General features: G+C 41.9%; 1 protein-coding gene across 1 annotated transcript; it reads left to right on the top strand.

Annotated features, from left to right (window-relative positions):
* Window positions 1-5,449: 5,449 nt before the first annotated feature.
* pmela (premelanosome protein a) lies at window positions 5,450-14,723 on the top strand (the record flags this gene model as incomplete). Its single annotated transcript, XM_080846131.1, has 12 exons — window positions 5,450-5,687; window positions 7,585-7,680; window positions 8,139-8,285; window positions 8,533-8,673; window positions 8,987-9,148; window positions 9,343-9,681; window positions 11,270-12,418; window positions 12,793-12,978; window positions 13,177-13,279; window positions 13,523-13,728; window positions 14,166-14,256; window positions 14,570-14,723. The coding sequence occupies 12 exons, from the start codon at window positions 5,450-5,452 to the stop codon at window positions 14,721-14,723; spliced, it is 3,012 nt and encodes a 1,003-aa protein (XP_080702257.1).
* Between the last annotated feature and the right edge of the window lie 11,338 nt (window positions 14,724-26,061).

The following is a 26,061-nucleotide window of genomic DNA, read 5'->3' on the forward strand; positions in this document are numbered from 1 at the left end:
TTTCCGGGCCAGCACCCTTCCGCCCGCTGTTTGATCAGCAACGCAAAACTTGCCAGGCTAAAGCTAACTGCAACAGCAGTTGAAACTAAATTATGCCAGAGTCTCCCGTTGTTGCGCTATACTACCAGCACAATGTCCCGCCAGAAGCGAGCTGAAGCGGGAACACATGAGGACTAACGTTACGCCACAACAAACGAATACTAGCCAGATGGCTAATGTATTCACTCCTACTAGGCTATGCTCCTCTACACAAAAGTCCGAACCCGCCAATTCCCGCGTTTCACTAACCACGCCCCTTAAATAAAAGCTCAGCCCCAACCGCCCTCAAAGTGGATCTCTGTTGTCTTATTGGACGGCAGTGTGAGAACTCCCACCCCCTCCCCCGTCCCGTCCCGCCACAACACGACAGAAACGCCAAAAAGTCAGGCATTCAGATTTATTTTACCCAAACTGTGAGTGTAGGAGCCAGACTGCCCGCCTTCAAATACAAATTCAAATCCCGTGGTAAGGGACCATTTCTTCAGTTTCTGAAGTCGAGTTGGCCCGTGGGAAGACGCTGTTCTTGTGCCTGGTTGTTCTGTAGCAGAGAATAAAATAACTTGAAAGGCCAGTCTGTGTGTGTGTGTGTGGGGGGGGGGGGGGGGAATCAGTTTTGTGGCCATACCAAACAAAAATGTGGATGTCACGTGACTCTTGAAAAAGAAGCTCATGTTCCCCTAATCATTATCAGATAATTTACTTCACCAGTGTAAAGACTAAGGCCGAATCTCGATTCTTCCCCTTGCCCCTTTTGCTTTGTCTTTGTCTTAACCCTAGCACTTGCAAGTGTAAGGGCCCAGGGCTGAAAACTTACCCTATGAAATGAGACGCCACTCGGTTTCGGGTACGTCGTCATGCGTGACTGTATGAGCTATGAAACTAGCGATTTAAAAAAAGTTTCAATGAAGACCATGGTTGCAAATATATATGTATACAACTGTGTAGAGCACGAAACAAGACTGTCGTCATTTTTAGTATTTCAAAAATACTTACATGTAGTGTATGTAGCATCTAGCTGGCAAGCTACCATATAAGCCAATGGAGTGGTGGTATACGCGCTAATTGTAACCTAAAACTACCGTTTGAAAGCTTCAGTTAAGACCTATAATACTATGCATCGTTCGTGTAGCACATTTCAGATCAAACCGAGTCATTATAAACATATAATCCTCGCATAATATCCTCGCTTCAAGCAGCCATGCATGTTTTTTTGAAAATTCCCGAGCTGGTTTCGCTGTGTGCTCTGGGATAGCCCTTGGAGGAGCAAGTAAGCTCTCCGATCATCTTAATTTTAAGGGGTATAAATCTTATCCCTTAATCTTGATCAAATTGGGTATTGAGACACCACTAGCTCTCATATGAATGCGCAATTTCAAGGGTAAGGTGGAAGATAAGGGGTAAGGGGAAGTATTGAGATTGGGCCTAAGTCCTTCTGTCATTATTACATCTACATGAATTACATCCACAGGAAAGCGCTTACCTATATTAGGGAGATGTTTCCTATATATAGTCATAATGGAATTTCAGGATTGATCGATAATATTTTGGTAGGAAGGTAATAATAAACATGCCAATAACATCTTCAGGAATAAAGACAACTTTTATGGATTAAAAAGGGGTGAATGGCGTCTGATCATTCATGCAGGCCAAATTTAACATTGCCAGTGAGAGCCACAAGAGTAATTCCTGTTGATCCTGATTAGTTTCACATTCTTTGGATTTCTGTGTGTTCAGAATGCCATTTCCCTCTGCAAATCAGTATTTGGAAACCTTTGGTTTTAGGTAAACATTTTAAGTGAACGTGATCCTAAACAAGCAATCAGCATAGGCAGCAGATGCACATCAAATAATCTGTTTATTGTTGTGTGGCAAAGAAGCTATTGTTCAAAGTACATACTGTATGTTGCATAAAAAACGTAATGATCTTTTCATTTGAATCAAAATAATGACATAATACAACTGTTTTATAAGTTAAATATAATATGGACATAATATGACATGGGTATTGTGCTGTGATATTTCTCCAAAACATATATGCTGTATATTCATAACATATAAATGGATTTCACAGACACAGCCTATTTCTTTGAGTGCCCCATAGTACAATTGTAATGGTGTACACATTGCCTCCAGTACAGTGTAGTTAGTCAGGTGCTCAGTGGAGATTTATACGGGGGGTTGGGGAACACTGTCATAAGCACATGAGATATCACATGCAGGCCAGTTTTACAAACCTCTTCACTCTAAGACAAATTAATATTGGGCCCCCTGCTTCTTTACAAACAGCTTTATTGCTGTGATCTCAGCATGCTCACGAATGACAAATTAATGGTTAATCCCCCACTTCTTTTGACCACACATTATTGCTGTGATCTCACCATGCTTACAATGGAGACACAATCCATCTTTCTTTCCCTCAGGGGATGTTTCCAATGAGGCCTGCTCCTGGATTAGATTCAGATCGCAGAACATCAAACCATGCATCGAGCATTCTGCTTTGGTCAAAGACATTTTGAGCTTTCTGTCAAAAACAACAAATACCTGGCTCATCGAAAGGACGAAAAAGATATCATTCTTTGTTTCAGACACGAACTATGTGAACTGGAGTTTTTCTTAATAATAAATCATAATCATTAATACATTTATCTCGTCTTTCCTCATACTGTACACCCCTGAAAGCTAGTCGATAAATAAAGTGTTAAGTAGGAATAATCAAAGGCTAAGACACCAGAACACCATGACTGATCATTTTTATCCCCAGATCTTTATGATGAACACCTCCCATATCATTGACATCATCACACCATCCATACTGCCACTTATTTGTTGATGAAATAAGGTAGGTGTATGAGACCCTTATTTTTGATGTAAAGTTGTGAAATATACACGGTAACAGACAGTTCTTTCCAGAGCACGTTTGAAACTCCAGTCTCAGTATTCACAAGACAGGCAAATGAGCTCACATGCTGAGAGAACAATCACATGAGTTTGCCAATGATTAGACAACTATTAACGCACCGAGAGACATGGTTAGGTCCTAAGGGGGAAGAGGGTTAAAAAATGCAGTTAGTGTGGAAGGGAATGGTAGTATAAGATGCCAGGCTCAACAGACAGACAGCAGAAATGAATAAAAGAACAGCATTGATGTTCTTGCTCACTCTCTTGTCTTGTGATGCCTTGCGCACAAGCTCCGGGGCCTTTCACAGGAAGTCAAGGCTATGCTCACCCTACTGGCATTACGTGGATGCTCAGCTTTCACATACCTTACTCCCAACAATCATTCCTTTTACACATTATATATATATTATATATGTGTGCCATTCCTGAACCATTCTCTGAGCAAATGCCCATATTTAATGACCGGTTTGAGAGCATGGCATTCCTGTGTACAATGAACAGGACAGCATGTCTTTAATGAGACAGGATCATTTGTCATTGGTCTGTAATTCTTTTGGCATGTCTTATAAAAAAATCTAATCCAAATTCTACTTTGAGACTGATTTGCTTTAGTTGATAAAACACTTTTGCTTGCTCTTAATAAGAAACACACAATGTTAATTATATTATTATTTATGTGTGCCATTCCTAAACCATTCTCTGAGCAAATGCCCATAGTCATTCACAGGTTTGAGAACACGGCATTCCTGTGTACAATGATCAATACCGCATGTCTTTAATGAGACAGGATCATTTGTTGTCATTTGTTATTGGTCTGTAATTATTTTGGCATGTTTTATAAAAAAATGTAATCCAAATTCTACTTTGAGATTGATTTGCTGAAGTTGATAAAACACGTTTGCTTGCTCTTAATAAGAAACACACAATGTTAATTGAAATTATCAAAATGTAGCTAATATTACAGATGTTATTCCACCTCAGTTCTTAAGTATTTCTGAAGTAATTAAGGAGGTGTCCATCACCATAAAGGACCTGAGGGAGTTGGTGATGTCAGAGTCTAGAGGCATGGTTAGGGTAATTAAGAGACTCGGGCTCATTTAAAGAGGGGCCAGTCCAAGTTAACAGTCTCAAGCGCTTGACTGGATTTCTGGGATATTCACACAGGGAAAACTTGCTGTGAAAAAGGGGGACAAAAAAAGGAAATAGAGAAAAAAGGATGAAAAACCCAACTTGTACGATGAGAACTGTCGTGGTGGTCCTGGTGCTAACTTTATCAGCGTTGACATTTGCCGGTGAGTATGAGGGTTTATATAGCAGAACTGCGATGTACCTTTTACCTTGGATGGTTGCAAATAATTGGGATATATATAAGTAAAAGTTATGATGCCAAGAATGACACTCTGATTATAATTCATCTAGAAAATCTGTTGTTCAAGTAATGCAGATAAGTATTAAAATATGATCTATTTTAATAGATAGTTTTAATGTGGGGTGCAATGGGTGACAAAGGTATTGCTACCACGGCCAATTGATGTAATGGACTACAAACAGTTCATTCATGATGTTTCATGCGTGTCACAACAATTTGTCATACTTTTATATTAATTATTCGGTGGTTACTACAATTTTTCATTGTCAGAACCTCAGATTTTTTTTTAAATATATATTGGCGCTGAAATGGATAACAGAATAATGCTTACCTTAGGAATTGAGAAAATTGTTTTGTTCAACCTACTATGTGTATTTTTCAGATTTTATCAGGGATTTTGATATTCTTCACAATAAAATCAAATTGTTAAACTTATATTTGGTTAGTCTAGAACTCAACGTGGCAGGCTGGCATGGTGGACAAATTGCATGGTTACCTCACAATGTAATCATTTTCGCTATAGCAACTGTGAATCTTGTAGATTTTGATAGTACCACAACAACATCTTTCAGGAAGTGCTTACAGCTGCACCTGTCCAGTCCTCGTCCATGTCTACTTTCAGAAAGTAGAAACACTAAACCATTCTGTCCTTTCTTCAAATGCATTCATTCGGTTAATATGCTGGAGGAGTTAGTCATTTCAGCTTTTTATTTCATTAAGTGACTTCAACCCTGCTGTTGTTAGTGGCATTTCACATGTAACCTAAATTGAACTAAATTGTCATTGTTACACGAAGTAAACTGTGTGTAGCAAAGTTCTCTGTTTTTTAGACATTGAATTAACTAGTTACCTTTTTATCATTAGGAGTACATATGCCACTGACTTGATATAAGCTGCGTTTTTTTCTTCAGAGTTTACAAACTAGGATCTCTGAACTCTTCACATATAATCTTGGGATTGAGAGAGGGGGGGGGGGGGTGTCAGGAGGAAAAGAAAGAGACATGGGGCACAAGATAAAATGGGAAGGGGGTTTGAGAGAGAAAGGGAGAGAGAATGAGAGGCAGAGTAATGGGGACTGATGTCTGAGCCTCTGCTCATTCCTGTCTGTGGGATTACAGCTGCGTGTGCTCAGCTGAGAGTCACATGAAAGGGATTGCAAAGGATTGGGTGAGCCGTGTGACTCTCACTGCCTGGAACCTCACCAGTCAGCCCCCCCCCCCCCCCCGCCTCTACCCCCTCTCCCCTCCGGTTATGCTGCTCCACAACCCCACACTTCAAACTCCAGTCTGTGATCCTTTAGGGAAAGCCAGTAAAGCATCTGCCCTTGATGACGCATTCCTGCCCTGCCCTCACAACCAACTGAAAGCCCTTGAGAACTTTGGTAAAATATCCGTGTGCCCCCCTCCGTGTGCTGCCACCCCCGTCTCACAACACAAACACGCCCTAAATCCCATAACCTATACAAAGTCGCCAAAACCTTTTATCTTGACCTTTGGAGAAAGTTAGTTAAATGTCTTAGTCGACCCCCCACCCCCTCCACTGCTTTGTCTCCCACACACTCGTGGCCATCCTGCCATACTCACTGACCCAGCCCTTAAATCCTTGTGTCACTACTTAGGGCTAACCACCCATCATCTCCTTAAACATCTCTACTTCTATCCAGCTGCATAAAGCATCTCTTTTTAACAAAACCACAGTGTAAAATTAACAAAAAGAAATGACTACAGCTGATCCTGATTCTGATCTATCTATTTAAAATGCTACCATACAGTTAGATGAAAAATAAATGAATTGCAATGGTTGCAATGAATTGCACATGTGTGAGGTGGATATTACCTGGTCCTTCAACAATTTATCAAACTGACCAGTGCATGGCAAATTCCATTGGTCATTTCAGAATCTTGATTCTATTCTATTTCACCCATTCAGATGCAGTGTACATATACCCTGGATCAGTATCTACTTGTGTGTCCTGCAGACAGGGGGCCTATCATGTGATTCTACAATAATTTGGCACAGATTTTACTCAAAGAGTGAGCGCTGTGCTTGGCACTTATCAGGTGTTTTGAGGTGTTTTCTTTTACAAACAGCACAGCATAGTCTCCCTCTCTCTCTCTCTCTCTCTCTCTCTCTCTCTCTCTCTCTCTCTCTCTCTCTCTCTCTCTCTCTCTCTTTCTTTTCCTCTCTCTCTCTCTGTAGATATATAGACTCTATATACAGTCATTGAATGCAACTATGCCATGTAATGTATTGTAGAGTGAATGGGCTTTCTCTAGGCTAGTGTTATGTGAAAGTCATCTTTAGATTTTCTGTTCGCAGTTAGAGGTTTTGTCATTTAACATGTTGGACAAGGCTCGTAGATCCATAGATCTTGGTCTTGGGCAGTCTGATATTTCTCTGATTAGTTCAAGTTCAAGTGTTTTATTTGTCACATACAACAAATGAAGTGAAATGTGAAAGGTTATTAAACAGAGTAACTTTGGTCTGACTGTTGGGTTGCCCACCAGACAGATTGTAGACTGAAAGCTTTCCATTTGGATGCAATGCCACTTGCTGTCAAATAATTAATTTGAAATTGTAGGGAAATGGCCCTATCTAATCTTCCCAATTTGATAAGCAATTGTCTCTTTGAGATGAGTATTGGTATATGTTCTTCATGGAACTGTGCTAATACAATGGAGAGTAGAGAACACTAAAGAGATCTGCTTTTATAGAGGCAATCACATTATCAAATAATCAAGTTAATAGGATAAAGTTAATAGGATAAGGTGCTCCTACTGGTTAGCCTCCTAATTCCAATGGAAGTAACAAAAACGTGCTAACCATTTTGTGTTGAATAACTGATGGCAAAGTGTGAGCTATGTATACCAAAACTTCTTGTCAGAATGAGTATAGCTGAGGAGACATTTCAATGTGATTGCAGCTTGTGAGGTAATAAGTATGAACAAGTTCTTAAACAGGCCGTGCCATTTTGACAGTGCTGATATCAAAAATACATTATGAACAGACTGTACCTTAGTATAGTATGGTTCAGGCTATTATCAAACAAAGAGTACAGTCATAAGGTGTTTCTAAAGACCATAAAAGCTCATAAATCTGTGGTCTAACAGGATGTATTGTTTCTCTGATAAAGAATTCACACAACTGTCATTTTTACAAGTGGCCATTCATGAAAGAGAAAATTATGTATTTGCATAACATGATAACAGTCTGTGAAGCTTTTAACCTTGCTGAAGCAGTCTTAATCCCTGACCGTTTCTCTGAATCTGCTTTCACAGAGGCTAAGACTCGTTTCTCACGCTACCGATCATGGAACTCACGGATGTATCCAGTGTGGAAAGATGGAGATGCCAGATACAGAAACTGCTGGAAAGGTGCTCTTTTACACTCAAGTGATATTGAGCCCAAGTGTTGGGCATGCAGTCTATGACAGAACTTCGTATTGAGGCTCTTAATCAATTCAAATTTTCCATACTTTATGTTTTAATATCGAAAAACTCTAAGAATATAAAGGGGGTTCGAGCTCTGTAAAGCACCTTGATTGTTTTGGAGCTATATAAATACAATTGAATTGAACTGAATTGAATTGAATAAATAAAAGCTAAGGGACCTGCTGTAAAGCAATGATAGTAAAAACTATAGGAAATAAAGGTTTGTCCCACGTCAACCTCTGTTTTTAATGACATTTTAAAATTGTAGTGTTGTTTAGTTATAGTGGCCCCTGGGTTTAGATGACAGGTCTTTTTTTCAAAAGAATGCCTAAACACCACTGTAAACCATTTTGACATAAGGTAACAGTATCAATATGTCCCTTGATTTTTACCTTATCTAGGTGGAGAGGTGACATTTAATGTCAGAAACGATGCACCAACATTAACTGGCGCCAAAGCAACCTTCAACATTGATGTGCAGTTCCCCCCAAATCAAACCTTGCTCTCTGACGGACAAGTGGTGTGGACCAGAAACTGCACCGTTGATGGTAACATGTTTTTTTTGTAAATGTGTACAATATATGATGTGTATATTATGCTTTGTTTAAGACTTAATTGGGTTGTTTTTTTTAGATTTACTTTAGGTGAACCTGACCTGAAAATGATCAGACGTATACAATTCAGTTCCTCAAGTCAAGAGCCTAGAGCCATAGACTGAAGCAGAAGTGTCACATGTTTAGGCTGATGAAAGAGAACAGAGACAAGAGACAATAAGCTTCATTTGTTTCCTCACAGGAATTCAGTACCAGGAGGGCCAGCCAGTGTATACGGAGCGTAACACACAAGACGAGTGGAGCGGCACCTTCCCTGATGGCTCTCCCTTCAGAGGGAACGCTGGAAGAAAACCACGTTACATCTACGTGTGGAAGACATGGGGTATCCACATCACTCCCTATTCTAACACACCCTCAGAGGGAAAACACAAGTACATTGTCACTTTGACAAATAACGTAACAGTGTAATTTTCCATTTCCATTAGTATATATAAGATATATAACATAATTTGTCTGACAATTGGAATGTTTTTGTATAAAAACTATTAGAGGTTAAGATCTATGCCTCAGGAATCAAAGCTGTTGAAGAGGAGAATGAACTGATGTTAATGGATAGCTGAAAACATACATAGCTACAGCAGCCAGAAGATACAGTACTAACTGACGCACCTTTCCTCTCCCAACATCTTCTCTAGGACGTTTCTGGCAAGTGGCGGATGGCCCCTCCTCCTCCCTGTCCATCGGCACAGATAATGTCCCTCTGGGCTCCTACAACATGGAGCTGGTGATCTACCACTGCCGTGGCAAAGACAGGTTCATCCCTCTGGGTTACGCCTCCACCCAGTTCTCCATCACAGGTAGGTAGGAGCCGACCACAGGGGGCAATAGAGGGTAGCAGAGTTCGAAGGGCAGTTGTACAGATGGTGCCCTTTATATACCCCCTTGTCTCTACTAAGAAAGACTAATGAGTATTTGCATGAGAATTATGACTGATCGAAATACTGAGACTTGATTTTATCACAAGCATTATTCCATATTTCTTTTTCTTCAGACCAGATTCCTTTCAGAGTGTCCCTCTCCCAGGTCAATGACCTCAACCAGGCTGACCAAAGTTTTGTCCAAAACCGTGCTGTTGCCTTCAACATCAACCTCCACGACCCCAGCCAGTACCTGAGCAGCTCAGACGTCACCTTCACCTGGGACTTCGGAGACAACAGCGGGACCCTTATCTCCCGGGAAAGCACCGTCACGCACACATACCTCTCTGCCGGATCCTTCAAGCCTCAGGTGGTCCTGATGGCCTCCATCCCCAACACCTGTGATTCCAACCCAACCCTGGGAGGGGCCACAGTGCAGCCCACTCTCCCACCAGTGGATCCTGACACCACAGGTACGAAAGGCAGTTAGTGGCGTCCTTATTCAACCAAACTATCTTCAAGCTTGTAGCACCTGGCATTCATAAAATGGGCTAGTAAAAATACAGGCAGCATAAGTGGAAACAGGGCAGGTTATAGTCGACACAATTGGTTAGGCCTACTACTGTTCACTGCTCTGGAAGAATATGGGCTATTCTCCCGAATTCGTGTAATATGCAGTCCCTCAACAATAAAAACTATTTACAAAACAATTAGGTATTTAGGCATAGCTATTTACTAAGAAAATGGTATGGTCTATATAAACCCAATGCATTAAATGAGATAGTGATAAGCTAAATATATACAAAATCATCATTTATAGGGTACTTTCTATTGGGAAGTAGCTGTCACCAACCCTGACATCTAAATTTCAATGCCTTTAAATAACACTTTTCAATTTTTTTTGATTTTTTTCAATGATTTAATTTCAAAGATCTTTACGATTGGGTTGAAACAGAACTTGGAATATTTAGATTTATTGTGGGCTTAATTTTTAAATCAATTAACTATACTCAAAAAATCATGTCCCTAGTTTTCATGTCACTACCGAAACACAAGAGTTTTAGTCCATTGGCTGAGCCTGTGTTTTAGCCATGACCCTGCATTTTTGACCATGCAGTGACACTGCACCCCTGTCCCTCATGGTTGAATGGTAAGTAGCTAAATCCCATAGTTTTTATATAAATGTGTTCCAAAGTCTGAAAATCGACGCGTAACCTTCAGAATTGTCACTACCGAAACCCATGTTTTCTTCAATTAAGTAAACCTTTTGGGGTTTCATGCAAAATCTTATGTTTGTATGTGTGTACACCTCTTCAAAGATTTGTTTGCAAGCCGTGTTCTTGCTAGAATTCTTTATTTATGCTTAAAGTTAGCTAGAATTGACACTACCGAAACAGTCACTACCGAAACATATGGTAGTGACCAGATGATTTTGGTAGTGAAAAAATGAAATGGTAAGTAGTTCAATCCCATCATTTTTAAATAAATGTGTTGTGTGGACTAAAGGGCGGCCCAGAGCACCTTTTGGAAGATTTTGGGAGAGAAATGAACATCCATCCAACCGAAACAGTGCAGTCACTACCGAAACAGATCAATTGAACTTGAAAATTTGGTAAAAATTTCATTTTTATGGATTTCATTGTGAAAACCTTCAAGAAATATTTGTAAAAATACTCTTTAGAGAAGGGAAGGAAACACAATCTGAACAGGTCAATAATAATACTTTTTTACTATAGTAAATGTGATGTTTCGGTAGTGACAATTTTTGGAAGAGGAAAAACATTCCAACACATTCTGAAAATACAATATAAAAATTGACTGTTCTTTTACTAGATATGTGTACTTTAGATATGGTACAATATACATACGGACAAAATTTTGGGAATAAAACAAAATTCAAAATATTTCCGACCTGACTTTGCACCAATTCGGTAGAATGGCCCATATGCATTTAACTGAAACATATTCATTAATCTCCTATGCCTTAAACTATCATCTATATTCATCTTGACATGAAAAACAGCAGAAAATAGCGGGATTTCTGTTCTTGTCTCTGCACAGGCGGCACCATTGAGGACGCTTCCCTTGCTCCAGTAGAGGTGGCCTCTGCAGGGGCTGGAGACATCGCCCTGGCAGTGCCCGCCTCTGCAGCTGCTCCAGTTGCTGAGGGAGCAGAGGCAGACACAGATGCTGTTGATGCTGCCGCTGCAGCTGATGCCGCCACCGTTGATGCTGCTGCAGCTGATGTCGCCACCGTTGATGCTGCCGCTGCAGCTGATGCCGCCACAGTTGATGCTGCCGCTGCAGCTGATGCCGCCACTGTTGATGCTGCTGCTGCAGCTGATGCCACCGCTCTTGACGCTGATGCAGCTGATGCCGCCACCGTTGATGCTGCAGCTGATGCCGCCGCTGTTGATGCTGCTGCTGCGGTCGATGCCGCCACCGTTGATGCTGCTGCAGCTGATGCCGCCGTTGCTGATGCTGCTGCTGTAGCAGCTGATGCCGCCACCGTTGATGCTGCAGCTGATGCCGCCGCTGTTGATGCTGCTGCTGCAGCTGATACCGCCACCGTTGATGCTGCTGTTGCGGTCGATGCCGCCACCGTTGATGCCGCTGCAGCTGATGCCACCGTTGCTGATGCTGCTGCTGCAGCTGATGCCGCCACCGTTGATGCTGCTGCTGATGCCGCCACCGTTGATGCTGCTGCTGATGCCGCCACCGTTGATGCTGCAGCTGCTGATGCTGTAGCTGCCGATGCTGCAGTAGATGCTGCTGCTGCTGACGCTGCTGATGCTGCCGCCGCTGCTGATGCTACCACTGTTGACGCTGCTGCAGCTAATGCTGCTGTAGTTGCTGCAGACCCAGCTGTTCCAGTGGAGGAAGCCACAGTTGTTCCAGTAGCAGAAACAGCAATCAACACTGAAGAGGACGCTACAGTAGAGTTGGCAGCCACTGTTCTCCCAGAAGCCCCTGCTGCAGATGTTGCTGCTGTTGTAGATTCCGCAGTGGTCACAGAGGCTGTCCAGGCTGAGGCAGAAGGAGCTGCTGTGGATGTTGTGGTAGCTGCTGTCCCCACGGTTGCTGAGGTACCTGTAGCTGATGAGGACGAGATAATAGTGCCAGTGAATGAGGTTGCAGTCACAGAGGCTGCTGTGATCGTTGCAGCCTCACCTGTGGAAAATGAAGTTGTGGTGAATGTTGTGACTGCAGGTGGGTCTTGCAAGATTTTATTAATTATATTATTAAAAACATATAAAGTTTTCCTAACAATTGCTCTATTATTTATTTTAATCATAAAGACCTTTATGAGATATTTTAAAACTAGCTTTTGCAACTATCGTGTAACAAGAGATGGCTTGAGTAAGGTGTAAATGTACAAACATGAAAAATGTGTCAGAGGAATATATGCCACCCCTTACCTGAATTTATGGCACAAAGTGAATATACATGTTGCAACATTATTAGATGAACCAGCATGACTTTTTGATCCGACCGCTTTCCCCTTCCAGATTGGATAAACCTCCATACCAAAGTCCATCAGCTATTTTGGCTTTGAGCTCTGTATGTTTTGACTTTACCTGCAGCTCCAGTGCCACCCACAGTAGCAGCAGCAGTGAATGAAATCGCCGCTCAGGTGGAGGTGGAGGCCGGCACGGAGGCTGCCCAGGTGGCTCTGGTGATTGCCAAAAGGCAGGCTCCTGAGATCCCGGCTGACAACGGGTGCACTATCTTCCGCTACGGCTCCTTCTCAACCGACCTACAGATTGTCCGTAAGTCATTTCCTTCTCTCATGCATATCTGTGGGAATGCGAACATAACGCCTCCAGACAGTGCCAAGACAATTTGAAGCCTGACATTTTAGATGATCATAGAGCAGTGGCAACATAACACACAGTTATGGATCTAAATCTCCATCTTTATTAAATATGAAGAGTATATTTGTAATTTGTCTCTCTTGTCATCCATAGAGGGGATTGAGAATGTGGAGATTGTGGAGGTAAATAACGTGGTGACACTGACTACAGAGGTGAACCAGAATGCTGTCGATCTTACCATCACCTGCCAGGGCAGGTAAGGCCGCTCTCGCTCACCCATGATCAGCGCATGAAAAGGATTAGAACTGGAAACAAATGCCCCTGCAATATTAACAGTTTACAAGTTCTTAAATTACCTGTTTTCCCCCCTAAACTGATTCAACACTTTGAACATAAAAGAAGGCTAGGTTATCTACCAGTAACCCCTCAGCTATAATTCTCAGAAACTGTCCAGATATCAGTGTACCCCTCACTCAGCTCCTCTCTCTGGTGTCCACAGCCTGCCCAGTGAGGTGTGCACAGTGATTACAGAAGAGGACTGCGCCACACCGGTCCAGACGGTGTGCACCGCTGTGGCACCCACTCCTGAGTGCCAGATGATCCTCAGGCAGTTCTTCAACGACACCGGCGTCTTCTGCGTCAACGTGTCCCTCACCAACGATGTCAGCCTGGCCGTCGCCAGTGCCAGGGTCAGCGTGACAGTAGGTGAGTCAGTCAACTCGCTCAGGTGCCATTTTTACCACAAGATCCACTGTTTACATTTTACTGTCCACTTTTTACATTTTATAAATGGGATGAGCAAGACATGGAAACTTAGCAAAGGATAGCCATCCAATATCAGAATTGTCACAGTTTCTCTCAGTGTAATGAATAATGAGTACTGCATTTGAAAGAATTTTAAGTTCCCCAAAATGGCAAATATCTAATCTAATTGTAAACTATTCAGCTTATTACAAATATTACCTGAGAATGGTAGAACAATCTAATAAGTAGTACAGTAGAGGCAATATGTATATTATCAAGGGTATTGAAGGTTATCTTTATCTCTTCATCCTTTTTTCCTGTCCGATGTCTTAAGAGCTGGTATCTCCTCTGAATGTTGAACACTGCTCAGTCATGGTGGTTTGTTGTTTTGCTTGCAGGATCAGAATCATCAGCAGGTGGTGCTGTTGGAGCAGTGATGGGCATTCTGGTGCTTGCCTGTACAGTTGGGGCCATGGCCTTGGCCTATCGGTGAGTGACCTGCCATTTCGTTGGGCTCATTGAGGAGGGTCTCTCATTATGACAGGGGAGAGGATTCCATTATTTTGGATTCAAGACCGATAGCCTGGTGTCTTCTAACTTTATGAGAAGAATTTTGGGGATGTGTAAATATTCACAGAAACATGCTTTTGCTCCATGCCTGTGGCATTTGCAGTGTGACATAGCCAGGCAGCTACATAATGTCTAATAGGTTAGCAAATCGAGTCAAATTAATGTCATAGCCAGTAATGTGAGGGGTGTATTTAGTCACTACCGCTGACTGTGTCTTTGTGTTTGTAATCAGGCGCTTTAAGCAGTACAGGCCGTTGACGGAGGACTCCTCAGATAGCCCCCTGAGCAGCTCAGGAAGGACCTCAGTGCCCTTGCTTCTCTGGAACCTTCTCAGTCGGCAGTCAGCAGGAGAGAGCCGCCCTCTGCTCCAGGGACGACTGGTGTAAACGTCTGTACGTGTGTGTTTGTGAGGACTTGGATACACACACACTCTCGCTTTCTCTCTCTCACACACATAGACATACACACACAAACCACAGCTGTGTTCGTCCCTGTTGATGCACTGCTGATAATAAAATAAACATGTGGAATAAAACGTATACGTTTTGTAAACATGAGAGGAGAAAAGAGGTCATTGCAGGGTTTTTTTTTACCTAGCATTGCGCACGCAAGTGTATATATATACATATATACCATATTATTTCAACCCATAATATATACCTATATTTCATCTGATAGTCTCATGAACGTGTCCAAAAAAGTGCAGTTTCCCTTTATTTCCTTCCCAACAAACTTAAACCCTCTGAATCTAACATGGCATCACTGTGGCCTTGCTAAAACGAAATGATCTGCTCTTTTTCTGTTACTTATAACAGCCTTTTTCATAACCTAGTTTCTTGAAGCAAAGCTTGAGTGGAAAACGGTTTTTATACACACAGCTTTAACATCTGAAACAAATCTGTATTGTTTTTGTATTTGTTTGTGACCTTAACTGTATTTTAACTGGCCATGACTAACTGTTGCTTGGTTGATTGTTTTGCTTTTGACCTGGAAAAGAAACGTCAACACAATTTTTAATACAATTGTGTTTTAATTCAAAACTATTACTAACTGATGTTAAATATCACATCACGGCACATATGAATTTCAGCTGCTAATCAACTAACATAATGAAGAGACACACTTTTAAGCACTTGTAGAATATTAACACTGGATTGTAACCTTTTCTTGTGAAAAATGATAAATTAATTCTGTATTGGGTAGATGAAATCTATCAGTATCTGTGCATAATCTTACACTGAGGGGCAAGGTTGCCAGTATACGACGTTGGACCATCACACTGAAAAATCTGTGACATCTATATGCACTTCCCTTGTTCTCTAATGACTTCACCAACTCAAATGTGACTTCTGAAAAATGATATTGTGTATCTTTGAAGTTTTTTTGTTGGGTGTATACCTTGACTGAGGTAGAAATTCTTACACTGAGGTAGACATTCTTACACTGACAACCTCAGGAAAGCACATTTGAGTGCAAGTTAGATATTTAAACAATTTCATTTTTTCCACCTAAATTCAGGGGTAAATTCCTTTTGTTGTAACTCACAGGGTCTTTTGAAATGTATGTTCAGAAATATTAAACGGTAACATATTTTTCATCACTCCCAATTTCGTGTTTCAAGTCTGTGATTTTCAAACGTGTTGTGTTTTTAGAGGTGCACAATTCCACAGCTCTCCACCACTAGGTGACACCAGATTTAATTTGGGGTGAATACTGTAAGATACCTTAGAAACAGACTTTATGAAATATGCCAAGGAAATCATTGAAACCAGAGTGTCAAGTCTTCCGGTGTACAGGTCATGTCACTTTGCCTAGGGGAAAACTTGGAAAACCTGGAAATGTCCTTCAGACTAGTTGATGAAATACAACATAATCTGAATAAGACCTAATGCATAATTTCCGACAATATCTTCAGAAATCTTTCAAACGTTATTCTTTTGAGATTATTTTTAAATAAAACCTCAGAAAACATCAGGACACTTGAAGTTCCTTCCACTTCCCTCAAAATAACCAAATTAAAAGACCTTTTCAAAGATCACTGAACAATTGCAGACAAGAATGCATCACTTGGCACAGACAACAGCTGCTGTAATGATAGGAGTATTTCTTGTAAAATGTAGGTCACTTTGCAAAACCCTCTCCCTCCCGTCTAAGTCAACCTCAATGAGGAAAATGGCAAATTGAAGCATTACACACTATTAATAGTAACATTCTGCAAGGCTGTAACAACACTCTGACTGCTCAGATAGTGTCAGTGTTAGCATGGCTTAATTTGCCGTTTTTCATTCCTCTATTTTCATCATGAGTCCATATATGGCAAAGGTGCTCCTTTGATCGGTGGCCAGTTGTAATCACTCTGTGACACCGATGTGCATGGACTTACAATAGGCCTCCTCCACAGTCAGACATGCTCAGTGTAGTGCAGTACCATACAGTTCCATCGCCATTGCAGTGCTACATGGTAATTATACTTTAATAACACTGGCTAAATAGACTATGTAATACACTTGTATAGTACGGCTGCTCATGGTAATTAATGAAATAATTGCAAACTAGTTCAGCCTTTTTCTTACTCACGACTGACTATACTTATGTCCATGTCATGCACTTAAAGCTGCCAAGCTGAGTAATCTCTGGAGACTAAATTGACGTAAAACACATCATCAGTGATAACATAACCTTTTGAGAAACTTTGCAGTCTCATTTTCGAAAGATACTCTGTTTACCGTGTGGACGTGTGTGTGTGTTTGCACAGATGGCTTCCTGGAAACATGAGAGCTGTTCCGTCCGGCAGAGAGAGAGAGAGAGAAAGAGGGAATGAGAGAGGGGAAGGTGGAGAGACAGACAGAAATAAGAAGAGAGAGGGGTCAGAGAGATAGATAGAGCGAGAGTGAGAGAGAGTGAGAGGGAGAGAGAGAGACAGGTCAGAGAGAGAGAGAGATGGAGGGAGAGAGAAAGAGGGAGAGAGAGAGAAAGAGGGAGAGAGAGAAAGAGAGGGGTCAGAGAGAGAGAGAGGGAGAGAGAGACAGAGGGGTCAGAGAGAGACATAGGGAGAGAGAAGTAAGGTTAGGTGAAAAGGGTAAGAGAGCATTAAGAAGAAACAGGAACAGAGAACAGAGTTTAGAGGGAACTGAGAAAGACAAAACGTGGGAAATCATGTCCTACATTTGTGCTTGTTTGCCTGTTCGCCTGTCCGTGTACATATGTGTGTATGCAAGCCTGTATGTCCTGGTATGCACCCAACCAATATCCAGATCTACACCGGTATCCTCATTCAGTAAATAAGCATTTGTAATATCACTTGATCTCATACACCGTCTCAAACTCTGTATCATGAACCGTGCTCAAAACTCTCTATTTCAACAACTATTCCTCTAGACTGCAGCGCACAAACATGTGTGGGTGATTGTCATGAGGCCTGTGTGTGTCCAGGACCGATGAGCTGAATGGAGATAGAAGTGGAAGGGTTTGAGCAGAGAACAGAGTACACATACACACACAGCCACACTCACTGGCTTAGAAGGGCTGAGATCCACGTGATGCACCCTAAAGGCGGCTGCTTGGTTCAGCGTTGGGGTTAATTGTTGCGCAAAATTTACTCAGTGCAGTTCATGCTCCCAAAGGTTGCGCGTGTTGTTATGAGCCTGCCATTTGCTTGGCAGATAGAAAGCTGTTTCCCTAACAGAAAGTCTGAAGCTTGAAGTTCTTTTCAAACCTTTTCTTGGGTAGCACTATTAAACTGAGCAGACACGCAGACTACATTTTAGTAATTTCATCACGTAACATTCGTTTTCTAAAAACAATCACATAGTATTGCATGTTTTACTGTGGTAGAAAATACGTTAACTTAATGCTAACGTATATGGGGAATCCTATAGAGACCGCGCTAGGTATTAGCATCAATTAACTCACGTTAATGTTTTTGTATGAGCCTGACATTTGCTCTGCAGATAGATAACATGTTCCCTAACAGAAAGTCTGAAGCTTGAAGTTCTTTTCAAACCTTTACTTGGGAAGCACTGTAAAACTGAGTAGACATGCAGAATATTTTAGTAACCTCATCTCGTAACATTCGTTGATAGAATGCAGGCTGCGAGGCTCGCGTAAGACCTTACGTAAAAAATGACGCAAGTCTAGAAAAAGGGGCCGACGCACGCAAGACGTGAAAAGTCGCGCAAGGGTCGCGCAAGGGGCTTGCGCGGCCTATTGCGCTTGCGCTTACGCTTACGTCACCGAGCATAAAGGCTGAAGGCTGATATATGCTCAGTTACGTAAGCGTAAGCGCAAGACTTGCGCGACTTTTTACGTCTTGCGTGCGTCGGCCCCTTTTTCTAGACTTGCGTCATTTTACGCAAGCCTATTGTTCTGGGTGTGAATTGCTTGGCAACACCCCCAACGCAACGCGTAAGCACCTAGCAATTCATGCTCCCTTTAGAAGCATGCAAGGGCCTTGATTTATGCTCGGTTACGTAAGTGTAAGCGCAAGCGCAAGAGGCCGCGCAAGCCCCTTGCGTGCCCCTTGCGCGACTTTTCACGTCTTGCTTGCGTCGGACCCTTTTTCTAGACTTGCGCCATTTTACGGAAGCCTATTGTTCTGGGTGTGAATTGCTTGGCAACACCTCCAACACAACGCGTAAGCACCTAGCAATTCATGCTCCCTTTAGAAGCATGCAAGGGCCTTAAATCAGCCTTAACACCAGAACACTGGCCCTGCAGCACACAGCACATTCCTTAATCCTGAAAACAAAAACAAGTGTGTGTGTGTGTGTATGTGTGTGTGTGTGTGTGTGTGTGTGTTTGTGTATGTGTGTGTGTGTGTGTGTGTGTGTGTGTGTGTGTGTGTGTGTTTGTGTGTGTGTGTGTGTGTGTGTGTGTGTGTGTGTGTGTGTGTGTGTGTGTACAAAAGGCTGCTCTCCCAGCTGCATCCAGCAGTGCACCCTGCGGTGTAGGCCACTCACAGTACCTGGGGTCCAGGCAGAGGTCAGCCTATCAGCTGATCCCTAGGTTCTGTGGGGGGTCGTAAACAGTGGAATGTCACTGTTTATTGGTCACCCCGGGACAGTTTCAAGGAAACCTACATAACTTTGTGGACTGTTTCAAGTCTTTCCCTGAGGCATGTCCTGACATGCCGCTCAGCCCCTCTCCCCCTATATAAGCCCAACCTTCTCTCTGACCATTTTGTGGGAGCAGAAGCTGGAGAGAGGAGCAACAAGGATTTTGGGGGACTAAGTTCAGAGACTTTCTTCATTGCCGTGCGTCTTTAAGACAGTGAGTGTTCTGTAATTACATGTATGTTTAGCTTATTAAGTTTGTAAATATTAGTTAGATAAACACCTGTTTATTATTTGCTGTATTGAGCATTCACTGTCGGACCGCTTCTCATTCAGGATATTGTCACCATTTCTTGTTCACTCTTGTTGTACATAATGATTCATTTATTGTATTTGAGTGCTAATGTTTGTACATACAGCCGCGGAAAAAATTAAGAGACCACTTCAAAATTATCAGTTTCTCTGGTTTTACTATTTATTGGTATGTGTTAAAGTAAAATGTACATTTTAGTTTTATTCTATAACCTACTGGCAACATTCCTACCAAATTTCAAATAAAAATATTGTCATTTAGATCATTTATTTGCAGAAAAATGACAATTGGTCAAAATAGCAAAAAAGATGCAGTGTCTTCAGATCTCGAATAATGCAAAGAAAACAAGCTCATATTCATTTTTAAACTACACAATACTAATGCTTTAACTTAGGAAGAGTTCAGAAATCAATATTTGGTGGAATAACCTTGATTTAAAATCACAACTTTCATGTGTCTTGGCATGCTCTCCACCAGTCTTTCACATTGCCGTTGGGTGACTTTATGCTACTCCTGGCGCAAGAATTCAAGCAGCTCGGCTTCTTTTCATGGCTTGTGACCATCCATCTTCCTCTTGATCACATTTCAGAGTTTTTTTTATGGGATTCAGGTCTCGAAATTGGGCTGGCCATGACAGGGTCCTGATCTGGTGATACTCCATCCACACCTTTACTGGCCTGGCTGTGTGGCATGGAGCATTGCCCTGCTGGAAAAAACACTTCTCAGAGTTGGGGAACATTGTCAGAGCAAAAGGAAGCAAGTTTTTCTTCCGGGACAACGTTGTACTTTGCCTGGCTGAGGTTTGTAAAAGACCATAAGGATTGAACCAAAGCGGACTGGAGGGTCTCCGTCTTTTTTGTGTGTGTGTGTGTGTGTGTGTGTGTGTGTGTGTATGCATGTGAACTTCAAGAAGAGGTTTCGGTTGAAGTGCCTGTTGGGAAATTCTGCTCCAAAGAAGTGGGGACGACATCCAATTCCAGCAGAACCAAAATGAAGAGCTCTACAAGACCTGAGAGCAACAAATCTTAACTGAATATGTCAAAAACAAAGGGGAAAAAACTGTTTGAAAACAGCCCTGTCTGGAAACCAAATAAATCCTCGTCACAATTAAGAATCGTTTTGAGAGTTTTTTAATAACTCCACGGCATACACACATGAAATAAGAAATGTACATTGCTGTGGAATTTTCCAAACAAAAACACTGACACTTATACACTATATAAAATGACACTTATACATTAGCTGCCATATACTTTGGGACTCCCCTTGTCTTCCCATAAAGGCTAAGAGCAAAGGTGTGTCATGGACATCATGCTGTATGCCTTTTCTTTCTGTTTTCTTTATAGCAGGAAGGAAGCGATTAAGAGTTCTAAAAAACACAAGGAAAGTTTGTTGTGGTTGTCTGATTTGCGTACTTTACTATGTTCATCTAACCATATGCTCCATTGCAACCATGAATCACATTCTATTTCACTTCTTTGACCCGTTGTAAAAAAAGGCTGTGGCTGAAAATTGCCTCCGATTTTAAGGTATTAGTAGTTTCCACATAGCGAGACATGCCACAGTAACAGACCTGTTTCAACCAGGATAAGGATTAACTCTTCAGGTGGCATAAAAAGCTGGGCAATAACATGCTATGATCATGCTGACCAAATGTTTTATGATGAGATCATTGTTCATACAAATGACTGCTAGTAATGATTGTATGGTGTAGCTCCTGTTAACTGCAAGAGAATCACAGAGAAAAAGATGGTAACATATGGATTTGAAATCACAGAAATGGTTAGTCATACATTTGTTTCTCAGCAGTACAATGCAAGGTGTGTTGTTTGGAATGGCAGAGTGAGTGATGTGATGAGCAGCATAATAAGCTATTGTAACAAGCACTGCAGCTGGTGAATGTTGGTAATGAAAACATTTTGAAGTGCATGGTGATGTGGGTGTTTGCACGTGTGCACGCTCATTAGCCTGTGTGTGTGTGGTGCATGTGTGTGTGTGTGTGTGTGTGTGTGTGTGTGTGTGTGTGTGTGTGTGTGTGTGTGTGTGTGTGTGTGTGTGTGTGTGTGTGTGTGTGTGTGTGTGTGTGTGTGTGTGTGTGTGTGTGTGTGTGTGTGAGCATGAGTGGCACCAATAGTGAGACTGGCAGCATTCAAAATGTGGAGTGACTAAAGTGTCGTTTACATGGAGCCTAGTTTGTCAAACTGATACGGATAGCTAATACAGATAGCCCTATCATCCATACGAACACTCTCTATCCGCACCTCGTTTCTGCAACAATCGCAGTCTGGGGTAGAAAGTGAGTAGATTTGAATCGGTACGGGGGCTGGTGTTCGTCTGCACGGTTTCACGCAACCTGATGACGTCACTGCCCCACGTGATCTTTTCCGCCATCTCCAACCAGTATATAAATAACTTGTTCTCCCTCAAAATCTCACTCATGGTGGGCCTCGAATTCACTAACATTAACCCAGTCTTCTGATTTTTGATTAGCCCCCTATCTTGATCTAATTCTTCTTATTCAGACGTAACATAACTTTCATGACCACAAATATAAATTGGCCAGCGATTTAATTTGCTTTTTTATTCATAAATGTATGTAAAATGCTCGGAGCAATGCATCATGGGAGATGGGATGACAGACATGTCATGTTACTGTTCCAAACTCTTTATTATCAATAGAAAAAAGAATTCATTTTCGCATATCCTTTAGTCTGACCACTGATTTTATTAACCATCATAATGTAATGTTGTTAATTGGAGCTTGAATGTCTTGTGTAATTTGTTTATCCGTTTGCTGCTTCCTTTACCTTGTGCTTTTGAGTCTCTTCTTCTAGGTTTTTCACGTTTTTTCAGTTGTGTAAATAAAGCGCTAAAGCGCCACCCACAGGCGTGAGGTATGTACTACAGTCGGTTCACCGCAATCTGCTGCCTCCGTGTTTACGCAAATCTCTCGTTGCCAGCCTCCGTATGTACGAAATTAAAAGATTCGATTGGTGTGAAAAGTAAATCCGATTCGGAGGCCCTAGACTTCGTGTGCATAGCACCTAAAGAGGAGTGGGACAGGTAGCCTCTTTCAGCAAATTTGCGTTTCAAAGAAAGCCTGATCCTGTCGTTCTCACACTTTTTTGAACCGCTATTCCACTGGACTGCAGTGTTTGACTTTCCATGCCTATAAAATAACAAGCAGAACTTGCTAAAAAGGCCCCTTGACCGCCTGACCTTGCCAGGACCACACCACACCCTGCCCTTGCCTAACTGACTGACTGACAGACAGACTGACTAACTGACTGACACAGTCATTAGTGCAACTCGCCTCAGATCCGTTCTTCAGTGACTGCACTGAATGATCTCACCTCCACCTCCCCCCTCACCTCCCCTTCAATCCCACACTCCTTCGTCCAAGCCACAAGAAGAGTGGGATGTGTTGCAACCACACAGTCTCCACTGCTTCCCCATAGGGCCTGCACAGCTGTGTGAGAAACACCAGTGCCAACCTGTGGGTCCTCTGAGCCTTTTACAGGAGAGGAAACATCGCAGTGCCAACAAACTCTGGTTTCCCCTCAGGGCATCGCTGTGTATATCTGTATCTAATAATTACTCTGACAGACAGCCCAGCAAACCCCCTCATTCCACGGTTCACCTCCATTGCCCTGCCCAGCGCCATTCAAGCAGTCAGTGCTGGGTGTCTAAGCAGGGACGAGTCAAATAAACTCTGAAATACAGGTCACATGGTAGGGAAGAGATGTTGTTGCCACAAGGGTAATTACAGGCTTATTTGACTCTTCTGGCTGGTACGTGTAGCAGAGGCATGTCTCATCTGCACTGTGCTCTTTATTTTACACTTCGCTTTACTTACTGCTAGGGACTGCTTTTGTGAGGAAGTTTCCAGAAACAAGGCTTGTGGCCTTGGTTGCATATACATATTACACATACTGACTGATCTGGGGGTGTAAATCTGATTTCAGTCGGACACATTCACTGGAAAACGGGTGACTTTGGAGTGAATGAAGGTTTGTATCTATACTTTTAACCTGGTTGTTGTCAACCCAGCATTTTTTAGACTGTACAGTACTTTTTAGATGAGACACATTCTGTGTATTGTAATGTTAGGGCCATTGTAATACACATTTTAAGGCATTAATCCAGCAATGTTTTCACTTAGCTGTTAATCTGCAGAAACGCATATTCATGTGATATCAGACTACTGTTTGCCTACACCTCTTCCGAGAGCACCTCCTTTCCTAACTCCTCTAACTCCATAACATGCCTAATTTGCCTTATTTGTCTAACACCATAATAACACCATGCCTAATTTGCCTGATCTCCTTGCACGTTGTCTTGAGTAGAATTAGTACTTAGTGCTTACTCCAAGTTCTCCTAATTTACCGTCATTTCCTGACTATTAACTGCAAAGAAAAGATTGTCACTGAAAAAGCACAACAGAATAAACAAAAAAATCATCAAAAGTAGGTCACCAGGGGATCCATTAACGATTCGATTTGAACGCTTAGAATCCATTCCCACACCATGCCACTAAATAAATGCTCAAGAAATGGTTTTCACTGTGAATGGGTATAGGGTATGTGTGTGTGTGTACGTGCACAGGAGGGTGTGTAGGTGTAGTATTTCTGCTTGAAATGCCCATCATACAACTTTTAAATAGCTAGTAGCGCTCGCACCACAAGTATATGGAATGATGTTCAATAGACTGTGGTTAATACTGCATGTAAATGACTGTTTTAATACCTTGTCATAGTCTAGCACGTAATTTCCTCAGAAATCCTGATGACTACAGAACAGTGAGCAATCTTTTGAAGAACAATGTCAGGTGGGTCACTGGAGAGGTGATCATCTGAACTCCTGCATCCTGTTCAGGACTGAAATGAGGATGCAAATAGTACTCAGCATTGACTTCAGAGATATAAACATTTCAGTGAGACCATTATTAAGAAACAGTGAATCAGAAGCAAGAAGCTGACATAAACCAAGTGTTTGAGACTTGCTCGTGAATCACAATACAGGAAACTTGCACACAACCACACTTGGCAACGCAGCAGATACAATGCGCTTTAGGGGCAGAAAACTGCTTTAAACGGAAATGCTATCTTGAGTGGATGTGAATGATATTTTTGGGTCACTAAAAAGGGGAACAAGTTTCTTTCGTATCAATTTTCCGACTTTCCGATCAGTCGCAGGATCATCACAAAAAGCGTGACGGCCACAGAGAAAAGAAAATGCTTTCTTGTTGTATAGTGAAACATGTGAATTAATTCCTCTTGCAGTAGAATCACAAATGTTAGGCAATGGAAAAATACCCTCAAACAAAAGAAGCATGATAAAATGAGCTGATCTGGCTTGAACATTTAACAGATGGATGCTGACAAAAAAAAATTCATCAGTTTCAATCAAGTTTATCAAACTTGGCCTCCTACTGGAGTTCCGGACGTAAAGGCACTTTTGGTCCTCCTAAATGACCTGTTTATTTGGGTAACACTGAGGTTTTCTGGTTGTAGTGATAAAGCACGGCATTCTACATGCAGATTCCAAATCAGGAGTCAGTGGCTGCAAAGAGACGTTTTTTTTTTTTTTTTTCGTTTTGTTTCCGACTTGTGGTTGAGTTCAGCTTCTAAACCAGGCAAGCAGTGGTTTCAGGAATGCCCAACTGTGTGGTATTTTGAGTCTTTGAGTCTGAGGTGTGAGGATGACACACTGTGATAAAATGGTGCTCAAAAGCTCTCTGCAGAGAAGTGCTGGCAGAGTTTGACTTATTACTGCAAGCTGCTGAGGGGATCTCAAAGCTGCCCAGGTCTTTTTTCACTTGCTTGTTTGAGAGAAACATGACATTATTGTTGTTTGCACAAAACGTTTAAATACATTGTTTTTGTATTTCTGCAACCACAAATACATACTGATGAAGGCATCTGCCACAGTAACTTGGTGCACTTATGGTAAGTATTAACTGTATAAACCTGAGCTGTTATGCATGGAAGCATTTGAGAACTTAACTAATACAGAAAGAATCGAGAAGTCATAGGACATTTTCAGTCGCCATTTCTCATGGCATGCCCAATTGACTCAGTATGGTCGATGTGGTCTTAAAGTCAGAGTCTGAACAGTTTACAGGTCTTTGTACAGCTACTGCATGGCGCTGATCCAAATCTCTCTACATCACCTGTCAGTGAATTTGGCTCCCAGACAAGCTCAGCTCTGACCAAGAGCCTTGTTAGAGTGTCCCTGTGCCATGTGGTAAATATTGACCTAGTTGTGGCCAGGCCTGCCAGGAAATTGTCTGAAGTGCAGCCAAATTTCACATCTGGCATTTGACATTTCTATTCAGATATTTATTGGGAGTGGAGAATC

The sequence above is a fragment of the Sprattus sprattus genome (assembly GCF_963457725.1).
Source record: "Sprattus sprattus genome assembly, chromosome: 10".
Lineage (NCBI taxonomy): Eukaryota > Metazoa > Chordata > Actinopteri > Clupeiformes > Clupeidae > Sprattus > Sprattus sprattus.